The sequence below is a fragment of the Patella vulgata genome, chromosome 4 (assembly GCF_932274485.2).
Source record: "Patella vulgata chromosome 4, xgPatVulg1.2, whole genome shotgun sequence".
Lineage (NCBI taxonomy): Eukaryota > Metazoa > Mollusca > Gastropoda > Patellidae > Patella > Patella vulgata.
In genome coordinates this window covers 15,117,703-15,134,960 of record NC_065882.2, presented here as the reverse complement: position 1 = coordinate 15,134,960, position 17,258 = coordinate 15,117,703, and the positions used below count along the sequence as shown (strand labels likewise).

Sequence of the window (17,258 nt, the reverse complement as noted above, 5' to 3'; positions counted from 1 at the left end):
AAATCAAGAGAAATCACACCATGACAGACTTGCATTTTATAGCGGTACTTTACAATAAACCGAATATTTGGTATAGTTTCTGCCATGGTTTGACAGGACGAAGACTAGTAATTCTCTCAACTACTATCGGCCAATTGATCACGAACATGAGACACCACTCACACCATAAAATATTTCGTTTAATAGCGGTACTTTACTATATACAGACCTTTTCCGAATATTTCGCACCCGTCCTGTTCTGATATGACTGGACTTTAACTAGTAATTCTCCCCAATTTACGTGACATTAATAATTACGAACATGAGAGAGCAATCACACTTTTGCCAAATATTTGGCATAGATTCTGCCCTGGATTCTCTCGTCATCGACGTCACTTATAAATCTATGACATTTCTTAGCTTATAAATCTTAACCATTGTAACCACACTGGTCACGAAATGTTTCTTAGAGTGGTATTTTACCGAATGCATGTAGGCTATTTGGCATAGATCATGTCCTAGATTGGCTGCAGGAGGAGGTTCTGGCAAGGAACAGTGTCTAGACGTTCGGATTCCATGAAATACCTAGGCCCCTTGTACACGTAGGCGTCCACATAAAAGAACGCTTGGCAGTTGGAATTTGAAATACGGGTATAAAGGTAACGCCACTGTCGGAGCAAAAATTTCCCTCATATCACATTGCATGGCGTATGCCCGTCTTCATTAGCGCAGTCGGTGCAGCAAAGTAAGACGGTACACTCCATTTTAGTTCATTTCATAATTCCATACCATTAGTTCAATTTCTGTATAATTACAGTAATGCACCTTCCAGCCCCGCAGCACTATCATTGTGTCTGTTGTTATGTTGCACGACTCGGTAATCTTTTTGTTTTTGATGAGCTCCATGACCCTGAGCCAAGGTCAACGTAAGAAAATAAGCTTTCATCTTTTTCGACCCCATGCCCTGGAGACCAATTTCCTATACTATATAAATCTCTTATGGAAACCCTCCGGTCCAATTATACCACAGAAATTAACAAAGATTGACTTTTATTGGTCTGAGTAATCGAATCACAAACGGTAGTCTAGATTATTCAGTCAGTATATAAGGTGTAATTTGATTAGTTATTTATTGTAAGGAAGTAGAAACTGGGTAATTTAATAAAAACGTAAATGTGAAAATCATACGGGTTTATTAACTACTATATCAGCATCGGAATGACGTGGGCCGCAAAGAACACAGGGATATTTCCAGTTCGGTACGCTTCGGGGTTAAATCAGGTCCCATCCGCAGAAAACACTGGAGTGTCCGTAAAAGACAGTTGAAATTCGTTGAATATTAGGGGGAACGACTACTGTCCGGGCGAAATTGCACTATAGAATTGTGCCCATGGCAATAGAAATAAAGGCAACTCTATGTTACTCTAAAATAGAAATTGCTGAAATACTATGTTGACAAATTCAATATGGCTGCGATGGAGTCATGGTCGGTTTTTGGTTCATTTTATATCACAGTACTTGGAAGCTCAGGAGTTTGCATGCAAACGATTCGGGTGATATTTTCAAATTGGAAACACAATTAATGTGAATCAACATGATGTGGTGTCCAGGAAAGTGTGGTTATAGTTTTATCCATATAATATGACTAGTAGGGTGAGTGTTCGTCCCGTGATTCGTGTGTTGCTTACGTTTACATGGTTATCGTAACCTGCAGGGTATGGTTGGAAAGCTGGAGTATGGCAATAGTTTTAAATGAAAACAGATATGACGTTATTACTCATGGTTCATGGAACACTGCATGTCCGGGAAAGTGCATATTTATGCTTCATATATCCATACACAACTATAGTTTAAAACCAATAAAGCATTTATAAACCCATAATGGCTTTGATATTGATTTCTTAAAGTGGAGGATCTTCATCAAAACATAATTAAACCGTTATCTATATTATGGATCTATATACACCGGTTCATCATATTCATATTCCCGGTCAATAACATACAACCATTGGTCAATATACGCTAGCCAGATTAAAAGTAACCCCAGTGACCATTGGTCAGCATGGGATGAATTGATTAAAAGCATGGATTCGACCCTTCAATAAGACCTATTAATCTTCCGGTCAAGCCATTAGAGTAGGTGGTTGATTTTATCGCGGAGTATGATTAGAATTTGATTTGACAGAACATTAACGTTGTCGTTCTAACAGCTTGTATGCTGCTCATCAATCATGGTTAAAATTGGTCTGTTTTTAATTGTCCCTGTCACGAATTCCCACATTTTCAAACATGGATTCCGTTATATTGAAGACACACGGCACAAACACAGTTACCAAGACAATCGTTTTGCTAATGCTAGGTTTCCACTGGCATGCGATGAATTACGATAGGATTGCACCTATTGAGGCCACGTTCGGATATGTAGGATTTGATGGGATCATCACGATTACTCCACGATTAAAACCACGATCTCAATCGCAGCGCGAATCGTGATAGTGGTAACCTAGCATAAGACAATTCTGAAGTTACAAAATTTCTCGACTCTCAATGTCCATTAGTTGCTGAAATTTCCAATTGAATAACTTTGACCACCAGTTAGGATTATTGTCTGAACTCTAAAGAGAGTCTGGTCATCTGCGGTCATGGTGGCCACTTGCCCACCTAATCTGTAAGTTTAACATTAGAACAAAAACTGTGTAATAAACTGTAATTGCACAGCACAAATAAAACATCTTGTTACCCAATCCCGAATGAGAAATAAAATGATATGAAATGCAACGAAAGGGTGTTTACCCTACTTTTCTGCGCCATTTGGACTTGTAAAATGGCCATACGTCATGCAACGACTATGAGGGAAATTTGGCCGGGATCGTGGCGCCACGGTCTGCTCTTATTTCGAAATCTAAATGCTAAGGATTTCCGTCCTGTACCACTGGGGAAATCACACCGGGAAATTCCCGGGATCGAACAAGGGACCATGACAATTGAGACAATAGCTGGCCACACTCTCTCTATACATGGCTTAGGTTGATATCAGTCGTATCAGCAAATTAAATACAAAAAATAAGTTAAAGATTTTGCGAATAAAGGTTCGGATTTTGAAGTATGGGCATTGTTTGAGATTATCTGCCTAAAACCGTATTTGTGTAATCGAGTTGTCCGTGGAGTTCTGCATGCTCTGTTGTACGTATTGACATTTCCAGTTGTCTAACGATTACTAGTAAAACCTCTCAAAGATTTATTCCTCCATTCTTGGTTTTTATCTGCTTTATTGACAGCCAACCTACAAATTAATTTGCTGAATAAACGGATCAATGGGTAGGGAATCAGTGAGTTTCTTTCAAACACAATACAGCTGATTATCTCCCTTGACCCCACGTCTCCATAATTCGACCAATTCGCCAAGATTTGCGAGAAGAGTATCGAATTTCCATGTTTTGATTTGAGTTATCAAAGATGACCTTTGCACTCTTCTGGTACGAATCTCATTAAATCGAACTAATTGTACATCTCTGTGATTTTAACAAGAAAATCCCAGAGTAACTTTAGACGTCTTGTTTTTTCATCTCCTAGGATTACTCATTGCTGCCACAAGTTATTATTTCATTATCTCCATCCCGGTAGACATTGTCCGGTTAGTGATTGCCCATTTCTCAAGAGATTTATGTTCAAGGTTTTCTAAAGTCTTGCATCCACGTAAAATTCGTATTCCTTGATTTGAATAGCCATAGAACGGTTGTAATCCTTAATGCCAATATATCGGCTATTGTTGTGGATGGTGTCCGTTGATGTTAGTTTGAATTCATTTTGAGTAAAGACCGTTCGTTTGATTTGATAATAATTTGTTATGTATTGCTTGCTATGTCCACATGTCGTGTCTTTTCTGTGGGTTTATCTTATTGGTTTATGCTTGCTTATTAGTCTTAAAACTCTACGAGTGTCTGACAAGGGACAACGTATAGTTGTTCGGACGGGACGAAAACCTGAGGACACGTGTACACATTGGCGTGCACGTTAAAGATCCTTTGGAATTCGATATAAGAGTAGGCCGTAGGGCCGCTGTCTGGGCACAATTTCCCTCATAGCACACTGTATGGCCTATGCCCATCTTCATTAGCCCAGTTGGAGCAAAACAGTAGGACGTTAACCCCATTTCATGTCATTTCATGAGTTCGTGGAGCAGAGAAGAACATTCTGGGAATGGTGTGGAGGGCCTCATCCCTATTATTAAACTGATGTATTTTCTATGTCGGGCCGCTTTAATATTTTTATATTGCCGTTTAGCGAGATATTAAACCACAACCCCGGCCTCTTCAAAAAAGTTTTTAAACAGATAACACATGTTCCTTCTGGAAACACAATTTAGTTGCTCTGTTCAAACGTATCTTGTGTATCGAGAAACATCCAGTTGAGCAGTTTATTGACATATTGGAATCTGTCATCGCTTCAAGGTATCTAAACTCCAGATGAAACGAACAGTCTATTTATAATTCTTCTTGTCTTCCTTTCATTATACTCAGTAATTTCACTAGACCTCTTGTAAATGGTTGAATCTGGCACCGCCTTAAGGTGCCAATGTACAATTATAAACAAATGCCAATAGCTGTATGGAAAATAGACAAAATCTGGCGAAACTTCCAGATACACAGGACCTCATTAGATGACCAGCTCTCGGTGGTTAATTTCAACATCAGGCTGACTGGGGAATTCCCTAAAGGTTGGCCAGACAATTTATTATTAAAACAGTCCCCTAAGGAGTGTTCGGAGACGCGGATGTTAAGTCTATTATCTTTATTATCGATACGTGATTTTTAATATTGGTTTACCAGGCGTAGATTATTGGCGAGTGAAACAATATTTGTCTAGCTTTAATAATAAAATGTATGTAAAATGAATTGAAGCGTCGTCTTAATTTTCTGTACCACATGGGCTAATGAAGGCGGGCACCTGCTGATCAATATACCACTACCACGATCAATAAAATACATGTCACTTTAAACAGTTCAGACATTACTCTATACTCTCCATTTTGTTCTTGAAATAGAAAATACATACATTTATTTTGTATGGACTGAGAGTGACACTGTTAATTAAACGATGTACATGTACGTGTCTGCGATATCAATCGATGTAAAAGTTGATATTAAACCCCATTTGGGCAGTTGATCGTGTCACCTTGGTGAATTTTGAATAAAAAAATTAACATTAAAATATAGTATCGAGAGAGAGAGAGAGAGAGGGGAGAGAGTGAGAAATGGGGTTAAACGTCCACTCGACATAAACTAGGTCATTTCGGTACTAACATATGGTTTAATTTTATTTCAATAATTCGCTTGCGCGTAGGGGCATTTAGCAGTGGCAGGAAACCGGAGGACCCGGAGAAAACCCACGAGGTTGGACAGGCGACCCCACCCCTTGTCACGTACAACCGGTTATTCGAAACCACGCCAGTTGACTCAATGACAGGCCTTATGATACACCGCGCACGTTTTTTATATATAAATCTGAAATTACAAAAATTCAGTGAAATGAAATGGAGGTGTTAAGTTCTACTTTTCTGCACCAACCAGATATTAGTGAGAGCTTTTCGCCGTTCTTTGCCGGGTCCTCTCTTTTCTGCTATGACAAGGGGAAACCGCGCTGATTAATCCCGGGGAACTTTCTCGGTCAAAACTGGGACACCGTCGTTTTCCGATACAAGTGGAACAACAGAATCTTAGCATAGGATCAATGACAACGACAGAGACAGTGATACCCGGCTAGCATATATAAAATAATACTAATAACATGGTTGGAGTACTGGCTAGTTTATCAACTGAGATTGATGCTACACATATTGAATCAATACCTTAACACGGGACATTGATAGACGAATCGATCAATTAATTAATAACAAGCTTCATACACAAAATCTCCAGATTGTTAATCTGTCGGCAATAGAAAAATTAAGTGATATTGAGTCGCTTTCTCTTTTCTGTTTTGTCGACGAACTAAAGCTTCATTTGATTGTTTTGTAGGCAATGTGATGATCTATATCGGTGGTTATTGTTATTTCAAGATAAAATCAATATTTACTGATCACTGAATCACTGAATAATATCATAGCATACCTAGTAAAATCTAGACATACTTCAACATATTGTTGATGAAACCAGAGCTTAAAGATACATTATGGAAGATTCGATAACGGGTTGACAGTTCTCACTATAATAATTAAAAACTAGATAATGTAAAGTTAATTTGCTGAAAATTTCATTCAAATTGATCCACTGTGAACCAAGAACTAAGCGGTTGAAATTTCTGGCTAGCCTTGATCATCGTTACTAAAGTCAGTACGATAAACAGCATAGTCTCGATTATCCATTTAATCGTTAAATCGTGAAGGAAAGTTATGCAGTAAATCGGTTCATAATCCACTAAAGATCGCAGGCTAGCGATGGCATCTAGAGATGATTATGGTCTGGATCGCTTAATTAATGTCTAATTAATAATTTAGATAACATTTCAGGCCTATAGAAAGACATGCAATAGACAGATTTAGCTCTTGCATAATGTATGTTTAAGAGAGAGAAACGACATTTACGGCGATTATGCATTATTCCGCGAAAATTGTGCACTGCGTCTAAAATTATGTGCATGTTCGTTCGTTTGTAGAGCATAACGTTCGCTTTCAACGAGAGTTATATTGCAGACAGGAAATACTAGCCGTCCCTTCTTTTAAACGTGGGGGAGGGCTGGTTGGCCGAATGGTTAACGCGTGCGCGTTGGATCAGAAGATCTGTCATTGAGTCAAGTGGTGTGGTTTCGATTCTCCGCTTGTACGTGACAAGAAGTAGGGTCGCCTGTCCAACCTCGTGAGTTTTCTACGGACCCTCCGGTTTCTTCCACTCCATGGCAGCTGGAATTCTAAATAAGAGTAGACTGTAGCGGTGCTGTTGGGGTAAAATTTCACTCATAGCACACTGTACGGCGAATGCCCGACCTCATTAGACTAGTCGGAGCAGAACAGTTGCACGGTAAACCCCCATTCCATTTCATTTCATTCCATATGCACACTCCATATGCACACTTCTTCTATATATTAAATCATTTACATATGGTTAGCGTATGGTTAGCGTGTGCGCGCTGCATCAAAAGGTCTGTCATTGAGTCAACTGGTGTGGTTTCGATTCCCTGGTTGCACGTGACAAGAGGATGGGTTGTCTGTCCAATCTCGTGGGTTTTCTCCGGGCCCTCCGGTTTTCTCCCACTGCTAAAGACCTCTGCGAATTATTGAAATAAAATTGGACCATATGTTAGTCCCGAAATGGCCTAGTTTGTGTCGAATGGACGTTAAATCCCATTTCTCTATATATACATGTATCTAATGTACTGTAATTCTGAACTCCCATAATTACTCATTCGGGTACTTTATATATTTAATATACTCAGATTCTAGTCTTCTGTGTGGGTTAAATTAGCTTACAAATGAATAAAAATCAAAATAACCCTGGCATATAATCGAATTAATCGCATAATGGTTTCTGGTTTTCCGAATGGTGTGCTTTTTTGGATTTGCTTCCTAATTTTATTCATTTTTGATGAAGTTTTCCGTCATTGGTAGATTTAATATGGATTGAAATTCATCTATAAATCAGAATATGATGGATTATGACTTTCATGATATCACGGATATTTCATTATTGAACGAAGATAGAAAAATAATAACGTCTTTATTAAGTTGTTTTTACTCTCATATAAAATGGCTGCAAGGAGAAGTGGTTGATATTAAATAAAAAGTTATTATCCCAGGAAATGGGGTTGTTATAGGACATTATTATTATAGATAGAATATAGTGGTTTTATCTCACAGAAACACTATCGGCCTTTCAGCAAGGACAAATAGTTTATATAGATAATCGTTAAAAGACGTTTCTAGTATTATAAGACGGAACACAAGCTTTGAAGCGAGAGAGAGAGAGAGAGGAAATGGGGTTTAACGTCCACTCGACACAAACTAGGTCATTTCGGGACTAACATATGGTTTAATTTTATTTCAAAAATTCGCTTGCGCGTAGGGGTCTTTAGCAGTGGGAGGAAACCGGAGGACCCGGAGAAAACCCACGGGGTTGGATAGCTTTGAAGCGGCAATACACGCTAGTCAGAATAACTAGGTTAATCAGCTTTTAATTATACTAATTGTTGATTATGCATATTAATTTGAGATAATCTAGCGGTTTATGTTCCGTTACTTACAATGTTCTTGTATAATGCACATTGTCTCCAAGGGCCCACGGTGGCTCAGATAGTAAGACGTTTCCTCGATAACTGGAGGTCCCGTGTTTGATCCCTGCGTTGGCCGAGAAAGTTCATCGGGATTTTTCGGCGTGGTTTCTCCTTGTCACTGGTGCAGGACAGGCGACCTAGCAAGGGACACCGGAAAGTCGTTCGGATGGGACTAAAACCCAGGTCTCGTGTACATATTGGCGTGCATGTAAAAGATCCCTGGTAGTTCGAATTCAATATAAGAGTTGACCTCAGCGCCACTATCTAGGCAAATTTCCCTCTTGGCACTCTGTATGTCGTATTCCCGTCTTCATTAGCCCTGTCGGGGCAGAACAGTAGGACCCGAACATGATTTCTATTGCCAACCAATTTTAGAATTAAAATTCAACTTTCAGACTGACAAGGGATTCAAAATTCCTAAAATGATGACAAGCAGTTTTAAAGTAAATGACACGAGTGACCTAAAGGTGTAAAAATTAAATTAATAATGAATAACCCTATACGGTTAGAAGGAGTATACCCGAACTTATCGATGATGCTTGTCCTCAAAATATTATATTAACTGTGCCTGTTAACACAATCGCTTCTGCGGAAGAGGGAAGGGGGCTGAAGCTCATCTGGACTCAACACATAATACATGACATGCACTTCATATTTAGTGATCGTAAGACTAACAGAACAGTGTGTTTATATCTTACAGGCGGATTAAGAGATTTACAGAGACGATGTCCAGATGGCTATTTTGGTTACAAATGTCGGTTCCGGTGTCGCTGTCGTGGAAGTGAAAACTGTAATAAAGACGCCGGAACATGTCCAACCGGATGTGCTGATGGCTTTTGGGGACCCGGATGTCAGCTTTGTAAGTAAAATAAATTATATATATTTATAGTATTGCTAACTAGCTAAATAAATGATGGTATTGCTAATTGACTAACTTTTTATAATAAGTGGTTAGCTAAACACCTTCAAATATGTTCGTCATTCTGTTTATTTGATCATTGAAATAATCAGAGATGACATGAACATGTTAACTCAAGGCCAATTTTATGGATACACAATTACTGAGTTTAATACTAAGCGACGTTTATGTGTATCCATAAAATTGTATCTGGTGTTAATATATTCAATTACTACATGTCAATCACAGAAGACATGAACATAGTTTGCCTTTATATTATTTTACAATTTGAATGTTCTGCTGAAACGTATTCGGTGCCGGTGGACAAAATGGCAGGTGCCGGACAAAATGGCAGGCACCAGAAAAATTGTGTCTGATCACAAAGCCCGAATTTGTTCCCGACAATATCTGTGATAGATGTCGTATTTCCAGGATTGTTTATTTAATGCCTATCTACCTTGATTTCAGCTAACAACTGCTACTACAATGGACAGAAAAGGAATTATATGGGAACAAAATCTATGACCAAATCTCTGTACACGTGTCAAAGATGGGACTCCCAGTATCCTCATCAGCATTCTTATAAAGAACTTGATTTCCCTGAAAGGAAATTCACGTTGATCTATAACTACTGTAGAACGACCCCTGATTCAAATGAACCCTGGTGCTACACCAACGATAGGAAAGTCAGATGGGAACACTGCAGCATCAACAACTGTGGTAGGTATTGTCTTGAAGGTGCATGATGCTAAATCTGTCAATTGCAGGTCTTTTCCCTGGTTTCAAATGTTATATCAATTATTATTTAGACATTTACTCACGTGTCAAGCCCATAATCAACTATCTGGTCTATCGTAATGCTGAGATATGAAGTAATAATAGTGGATTACCGATGCGTTATGTAAGATTTGAATAAAGAGCTGACAATTCTCGAGTATCTTTGTTAGGAGTATAAAAGGTGGCAATTTTGAAACATTAATAGAAAAAAAAAATTGTTAATGTTAGATAACAACTGTTTACGTTACGGTTAATCGATTTTAGTAAAATTGGGGATACTATATTATTATCGAATTTAATACCGTTTATACCATTTCACTATTTGTCCTTTAGTCCAGATGGCTTTAAAGATGTCCAGCGCCAAAGTTATCTCCGCCCATTGGTACATGAATAATATCGGGTTTATATATTTCTGTTTTATTAGTTTGTCCACCAGGAAGGTTTGGTAATAATTGTGAGAAGGAGTGTCACTGTAGAGATAGTGCAGAAACCTGTGATAGTATCATGGGATTTTGTAGTTCTGGTTGTGCGGCTGGGTGGAATGAATACGACTGCCAAACAGGTATTATTATCGATATTATACTTTACCATATCATGCACACGCCTGTATATGCAGGGGGAAAATGGGGCCCCGGGGATTGTTCCCGAGACATTTTTAAAGATAATGAACTCAAATTTGGAAATATTGCTGCGCTGAAGACTCTTTGGATCCACCCCTGGTTCCGACGGTCCAACAGCGTAATATGGTCTCGCCATTAGAACGTCTAAAATAGCTATACATTATCATTTTCCGGCGTGGTTCTCTCTTGTCAGTGATGTAAAACGGAGGGTCTGACAAGGACAGCTGTCTAGGGGGGATCATGGTGGCTAAGTGAGTAAGACGATGGCTCGCTAGCCTGGAGGTCAGGTGTTCAATCCCTACATTGGCAGAGAAAGTTCATCTAAAATTTCCGGCGTGGTTCTCCCTTGTCAGTGATGCAGGACAGCGGGCCTGACAAGAACAGCTGTTTAGTCGTTCGGATGGGACGAAAAACCGAGGTCCCGTGTACACATTGGAATTCGATATAAGAGTGGCCGTATGCCGCTGTCCGGGCAAGATTTCCCTCATACCACACTGTATGGCGTATGCCCGTCTGCATTAGCCCAGTTCGGGGCATAACAGTAGGACGTTAAACCCCATTTCAAATACCAAGGTTTAGATCCAATGTGAGATCGACGTGATTGTCCCTGTATTATAGATTTATGTTCATGTAGTTACTTTTTGCTGTGATTTACAAATATTTAAATATCACCCATTTCACTGCTTGAACATACGACATAAACATCATTTTATGCTAGCGTGGTTGGCGTTAAACATCGAGCCTGGTTCCACCTTAAACATAGAGTCTGGTTGACTTTCCCTGATACACGTATGATCGCCATTTAGACGTACCTTGAGGCGGAGGAAGACCCACATTCCTCTAGCACTCCGGAAAATATATCCGAACTCAAAGTTGTATAAACATCATCATCATCATTGCATCATTGATTGTTTTTTTTAATTGTGATGTAGAGTCATTAGAATAAAGCACACGATGTATGATTAGTGGGCACGTTATTCATTATATACAAGAAACAAAGCATGCTATAGTAGAACGTTTATCAACAGATCTGATCCATCAAATATACAGAAAGCTTTCTATCCTTGACCCATGATGTGCATATCCCTAACGAGGAACCGCTCAGTTATGGCGCGACATTCCTACTTGATTTTGCGCATTCCTCTCACAAACCAATTATACGTCACAATACACAACTACAGAAAGCAGTGTTTTCGTACAAAATGGAAATTATATCAAACAGCGAAATTGCCCCCCCCCCCATCCTTCCCAAACGATAAATACACAATACACACAACGAAAAAAAATTTTTTTTGTCAATGCAGTGGACCAAAGTCAACCTCTACCTAGATCAAGGTGATCTGAATTGTGGATAAAACGTCAACAAAATAAACATTAAACTCAAATCACGACACAATACACAACGACAGCAAGCAGTGTTTTCGTATAAAATGGAAATTATGTCAAACAGCGAAATTGCCCCCTCCTTCCCAAACGATAAATAAACAACACACACAACGAAAAAACACACCATTTTTTGTCAATGCAGTGGACCAAAGTCAACCTCTACCTAGATCAAGGTGATCCGAATTGTGGATAAAACGTCAACAAAATAAACATTAAACTCAACACCAGTCCAAACCCAAATCACGTGATAAGTAGATAAGACCAATGATTACCCCCTTAGCCTTGCGACAGCCATGAAAACAACATATTGTACGAATATAGATATTTTTTACAAGTGTGATGATTTGACCATGCATGTTTTTTGTGTTTGTTTATTTTATTAGCTGAGAAATGTTCAGAGAATAGATATGGATGGGATTGTTCACAGCGCTGCCATTGTCAGGATCCCGGTGACTGTGATCGATTCACCGGACCAACACGTAACTGCGCATGTCGTAAAGGATATTTTAAACCGCCATTTTGCGAACCAGGTATATATAGATGTGTATATATATTAAATGTTGTTTTAATCACGTGTTCTGTCTTTTGGCATTTTGTTTGTTTCTTTGTTATTTTACCAACCTAATTGTCTGCCGCCTTTCGGAAATGGGGATATTTAAAATTACATAATATAGATTTTTATGTCGTTTGCACTTTCTTACATAGATTGGTTTCTCCAATATGATTGAGGGGGTTGGGTGGCAGAATGGTTAACGCGTTGCATCATAAGATCTGACATTCAATTAGGTAGCGTGGTTTCGATTTCCCGCTTGTACGTGACAAGGAGTAAGGTCGCCTGTCCAACCTGGTGACTTTTCTTCAGTTCCCCGGTTTCCTCCCTTTGCTAATGACTCCTACGCGCAAGTGAATTATTGAGATCAAATTAAAACATGTGTTAATCCCAAAATGACCTAGTTAAAAATCCATTTCTGTGCCGATGAGCGACTTTAAGGCTTTTCGCGAGATTCAGCTGGCACAACTGCAGATCGTTCACATGTATCTGGGAAGTCAAACTTGCATTAATATTGTTTTTATGTTATACTAGTGTTATTAAATATCGTGTTATTATCTTAGAATCAAAACGCTTCCATAAAGAAAGTACTAGCTTGTACGAAAAAGATAAAATTAATGTTACTTTATTCATCTAAACCCCATAAAGACGGCAGCACCAAATTAGTAGAAAAACCAATGTAAAGGGCTATAATTGAAAAATTTAGGACCAACATATTTCAAAATAAAAGTACTTTTGATTTTGTGTTGTCGTAAACATTTAACCTTGGCATGTTGGGCATTTATTCATTTCTATGTCACCTTTGTATCTAATTATCTTTATTTTAAATATGTAATCCTGAAGTATACATACGTACAGATTATTCTTAAATTTTAATTATAAGGAATCTAGTGTAACACTTTACACATGATTTTAATTCATTTACTCATTCTTGTCGTACACTTTTTAAAAATAATTCTCTAACATTCAACAAAATATTCAACGATATAATTTATAAAATATTTTTAATATTTTCAGTTACTGAACCGAGGATTGTGTCCTTTAAGAACACCAAGGTCAATCCGGGTCAGAGTTCAGAGTTCAACTGTACTGTGGCAGCGTTCCCTACTCCTTACCAAACCGAGATTCAGTTGGTTGGACCAATGGGAAGAAAGATAACATTGATAGATTCACAGCTCCTTGACAAATATCTTTATACCCGAGCCAATAGATTCCTCGCTGATTACGTCATGGCGGGAGATAGATTCATGTGTGTCGTCAAGGCAACGGCGGGTCAAACACAGATGACTGTTGTTGCTGAAACATTTGGTAAGAATGATTCTTAATGGTTAGTTTTATAGTCAGTCGTAATTTTATTGTGATCTTCTGTAGAAAAGAAAAACGAAATATTTTCACCTTTTAAAATCAAACAGACCTCCGGACAGGGGCTGACTGGTCATACGTGCATTACGGCAATATCGGTGGGCTTTAGACTTGAAATTACTACCGCAAACTCAAAAATTTGACATGACTTATTACTTTTAAAACTCAGATTTATCGTATACACAACATGGGATCAAAAGCAACATTACTACAATATTTGAATTAATACGATGGATAGTTTAATTTATATGGCAAAGAAATAAAACATGTGAAGGGCCGATTGATCGAGTAGGTGATGTAATTAATTTCCAGGTTAAACAGTAATCAATAATAAGAATCTGGATAAAACAGACTATCACCTGGAGAATAACACGACGCATTTCTCTAAACCAATCAGTTAATTTTATAACATCCTTGTAATTTCCTAATAATAAAGTAGTTTTTTTATGATGACATGAGTCACAAAGTCACTGGTAGTGATTGATAATATTGTAATTAAAATCTATCAATATTATAGATCAATTACTTCACATCATAAACAGACACGTAATATCGATTATTATAAACGAAACAAAAAAAAACAGGGAAATGATTGAATGCCTTTGGGTGTTAAAAGAAAAAAAAATGCTTCACTTCAAAGGTTAATCAATGTGAATAACTATGAAACAATCTATTTGAAAAAGAACTAGTACAATACTACTATATGGATCAGGGATCGAATAAGACGTCATCGCGATCATCGATGCGTAATTGTCTAAGGAACAAGCTGGCCACCTTTCATGTCGATCGTACTTGAATTGGCCGAGAATTATACTTTTTTCGGAGATGAGTAGGCTTTGGGGCCAGTTCATGTCCAAAATCTAAATTAAACTATTTTATGAATAATATGGGAGATCACATTATTGATGGGATGAATTATAACAAAGAACTCTATTTCATGTATCATTTAGCCATATTTAATCTCATTCTGCACATGGAGATCCATCTGCTTCATTCCTCGAGAATATATCTCTGTCCTAAATGGCCGCCATATCAAAAAATTGTATGCTGTTTTGTAATGCGTTTCTACTCCGTTTCACATCTGTCATACATACAAAGACAAAATAAACTTTTTCAATTTTATTAAATGGAAGCAGAAGAAATTATACTCAGCAAAATTCTTGAAGTATATTTAGTGTTTTCGACTAAAAGCGTCGATTTAGGACTTAAAATGTCATACATACAAAGACAAAATAAACTTTCTCAATTTTTTTAAATGAAAGCAGAAGAAATACTCCTATCACTATGAGAATTTTAGCGTTTTGAAATTCCACCTTAAGTTGCTGGATGTAACTGCCTTTTAATGGATCACTATGAAAATGTCCGTATGTTGAAATTCCAGTTTGGTGGAAATAAAATTTCTTTAACCATTCATAATTTCAATAAAAAGGTCACGTGGATAAGCTAGGGTATACGTACCTATACCAATATCATTTATGTGAACAGTTCACTTGGCTTATACTGGGTGCTGTATGAGGGACATTTTGCCCAGCCAGCGACACTACGGCCTCTTACGAATTCTAACTGTCAAGAAGGGGTCTTTTACGTGAATGTCAATGTGTACACGGAACCTCTGTTTTTCTTGTCTCTTGTCAAGCCCTCCGTCCCGCGCCACCGACAAGCGGAAGCCACACCGGAAAATCCCAATGAACTTTCATGGCCAACACCGGAACCGAACACGAAACGTCCAGGTTAGCGAGGCCAAGTTTTACTCAGCGGCTTCCTGTTTATTCATTGTACTGTACATTTAATTATTAAGAGTATATCATTTACCAGGGAATTTGCTAAAATGCCAATGATTGTACATTACAGATCTTCCACGCTTGATTTCACCGCCATTTGTAATAGATGGCACCACTACAGCTCACAACGTGACAATTCGATGGCGGAAGTGGAGTAGAGAACAAGGGGACAGCGGGGAGGGGCCTATCCTCTCCTACAGTATATACATCAAGGTGAAGGGTACAAAATCATACCAGAAAACAGGAGTGGTGTATCATTCATTCTGTGACACGGGCTGTCGATATGTTGTAACGGAGTTAATGCCCTTTACAGAGTATGCCATCTATATTATTACCAGTCGTGATGGCGCAGGGGGCGAAGGTGTGCCAGGACCGATAATTCATTTTACCACAGCTTGTAAAAGTAAGTTCATCAAAAATTGTTTACAGGTTGTGTCTCTCATCACTGAATGTCATATAATTTCCTTTTGCATTTTCAATTAGAACTTTTAATTGAATATTTAAAATAAATGAATTACAACTATACTAAAATGTCTGATGTCATTGGAGCGATTGTGATCGAATCTCTTGCAAACTACAATATTGTGAACATTGAATCTCTGAACAAAATTATTTATCAGTCCAAACATTTTACAAAGATATGTTGATTTGAAATTTTGTCAACCTTCGGCATCCACTTCAGGCGATATAAAGGATAATTTATGGTCAACACATATTTTTTACTGAAATATTTTATTAATCCGATTGATCGGATATTATCTACCATGGATATTTTGACTTTGATATTTTGATTTTGATATTTTGACATTGATATTTTGATTTTCTGTATTTATTTAAATGTTAAATAAATAAATCTGAGTACATTTTCCAGAGCCGAGTGCTCCTCCAACTCTGCTGAGTGTTAAATCTGAGAAACAGATGAATGGTACAACAACCAAAACTAGAATCAGTCTCACATGGCAGGTCAGAACATTGATATATTAATGAAATAAGTTCCTCTAATAAGTTTATTAAACATGCATTATGGAAGAGCTAAATCTGCCTATTGCAGGTCTTTCTTTAGGCCTGAAATGTTTTCTTAAGTATTAATTAGACATTAATTAACTGATCCAGGCCTTAATCAACTCTCGATGGCATCAGATTTCTCCGATATTAAATGGTTCAGCGATACTTTGATTTAATCAAATATGGAGGACCGAGACTTAGCTTCGATCAACCAGTACGGTGGTTGAAATTATTGCACACGTCTGTCAAACCTCCAAAGGCTAATATCTTCGCTTGCAATAGAGTAATTTGAATGAAATTTTCAAATTATTCATTTTACATCATCTACTTTCGAACTATTATAGCAAGAATGGCTAGTTCTTTATCTAAATCTTACATAATGTATCTTTAATGTTCGATTTTTCGGATAATTTTTCTTGAAGTTATGGTACTTGTTATCCTGTGGGCACTCTATAGGCTTAAGGTATCATCCGAATGGCTTGTTATTTTAATTACTTTAAATATTAAATATTCCTTGTAAATACCCCCGTTAATTGGCAAAGAATATTTATGGATCACTTGAACTACATATCTTTTCCCTCTAATAATCCTTTTGTTGGGGAGCAATATAGAGATGTTGTTTAACAGTTTTTAAA

At 37.8% G+C, this 17,258-nt stretch overlaps 1 protein-coding gene across 1 annotated transcript in view; it reads left to right on the top strand.

Moving 5' to 3' along the window:
* The window catches only part of LOC126818581 (receptor-type tyrosine-protein phosphatase T), a 109,195-nt gene that overhangs the window by 50,198 nt on the left and 41,739 nt on the right, over positions 1 to 17,258 (top strand). Inside the window, exons 2-8 of the mRNA XM_050546043.1 lie at positions 8,945 to 9,103; positions 9,611 to 9,862; positions 10,344 to 10,481; positions 12,309 to 12,455; positions 13,493 to 13,783; positions 15,689 to 16,021; positions 16,490 to 16,581. Of these exons, the coding sequence (XP_050402000.1) occupies positions 8,945 to 9,103; positions 9,611 to 9,862; positions 10,344 to 10,481; positions 12,309 to 12,455; positions 13,493 to 13,783; positions 15,689 to 16,021; positions 16,490 to 16,581 (1,412 nt within the window). The remainder of the gene's footprint in view (positions 1 to 8,944; positions 9,104 to 9,610; positions 9,863 to 10,343; positions 10,482 to 12,308; positions 12,456 to 13,492; positions 13,784 to 15,688; positions 16,022 to 16,489; positions 16,582 to 17,258) is intronic.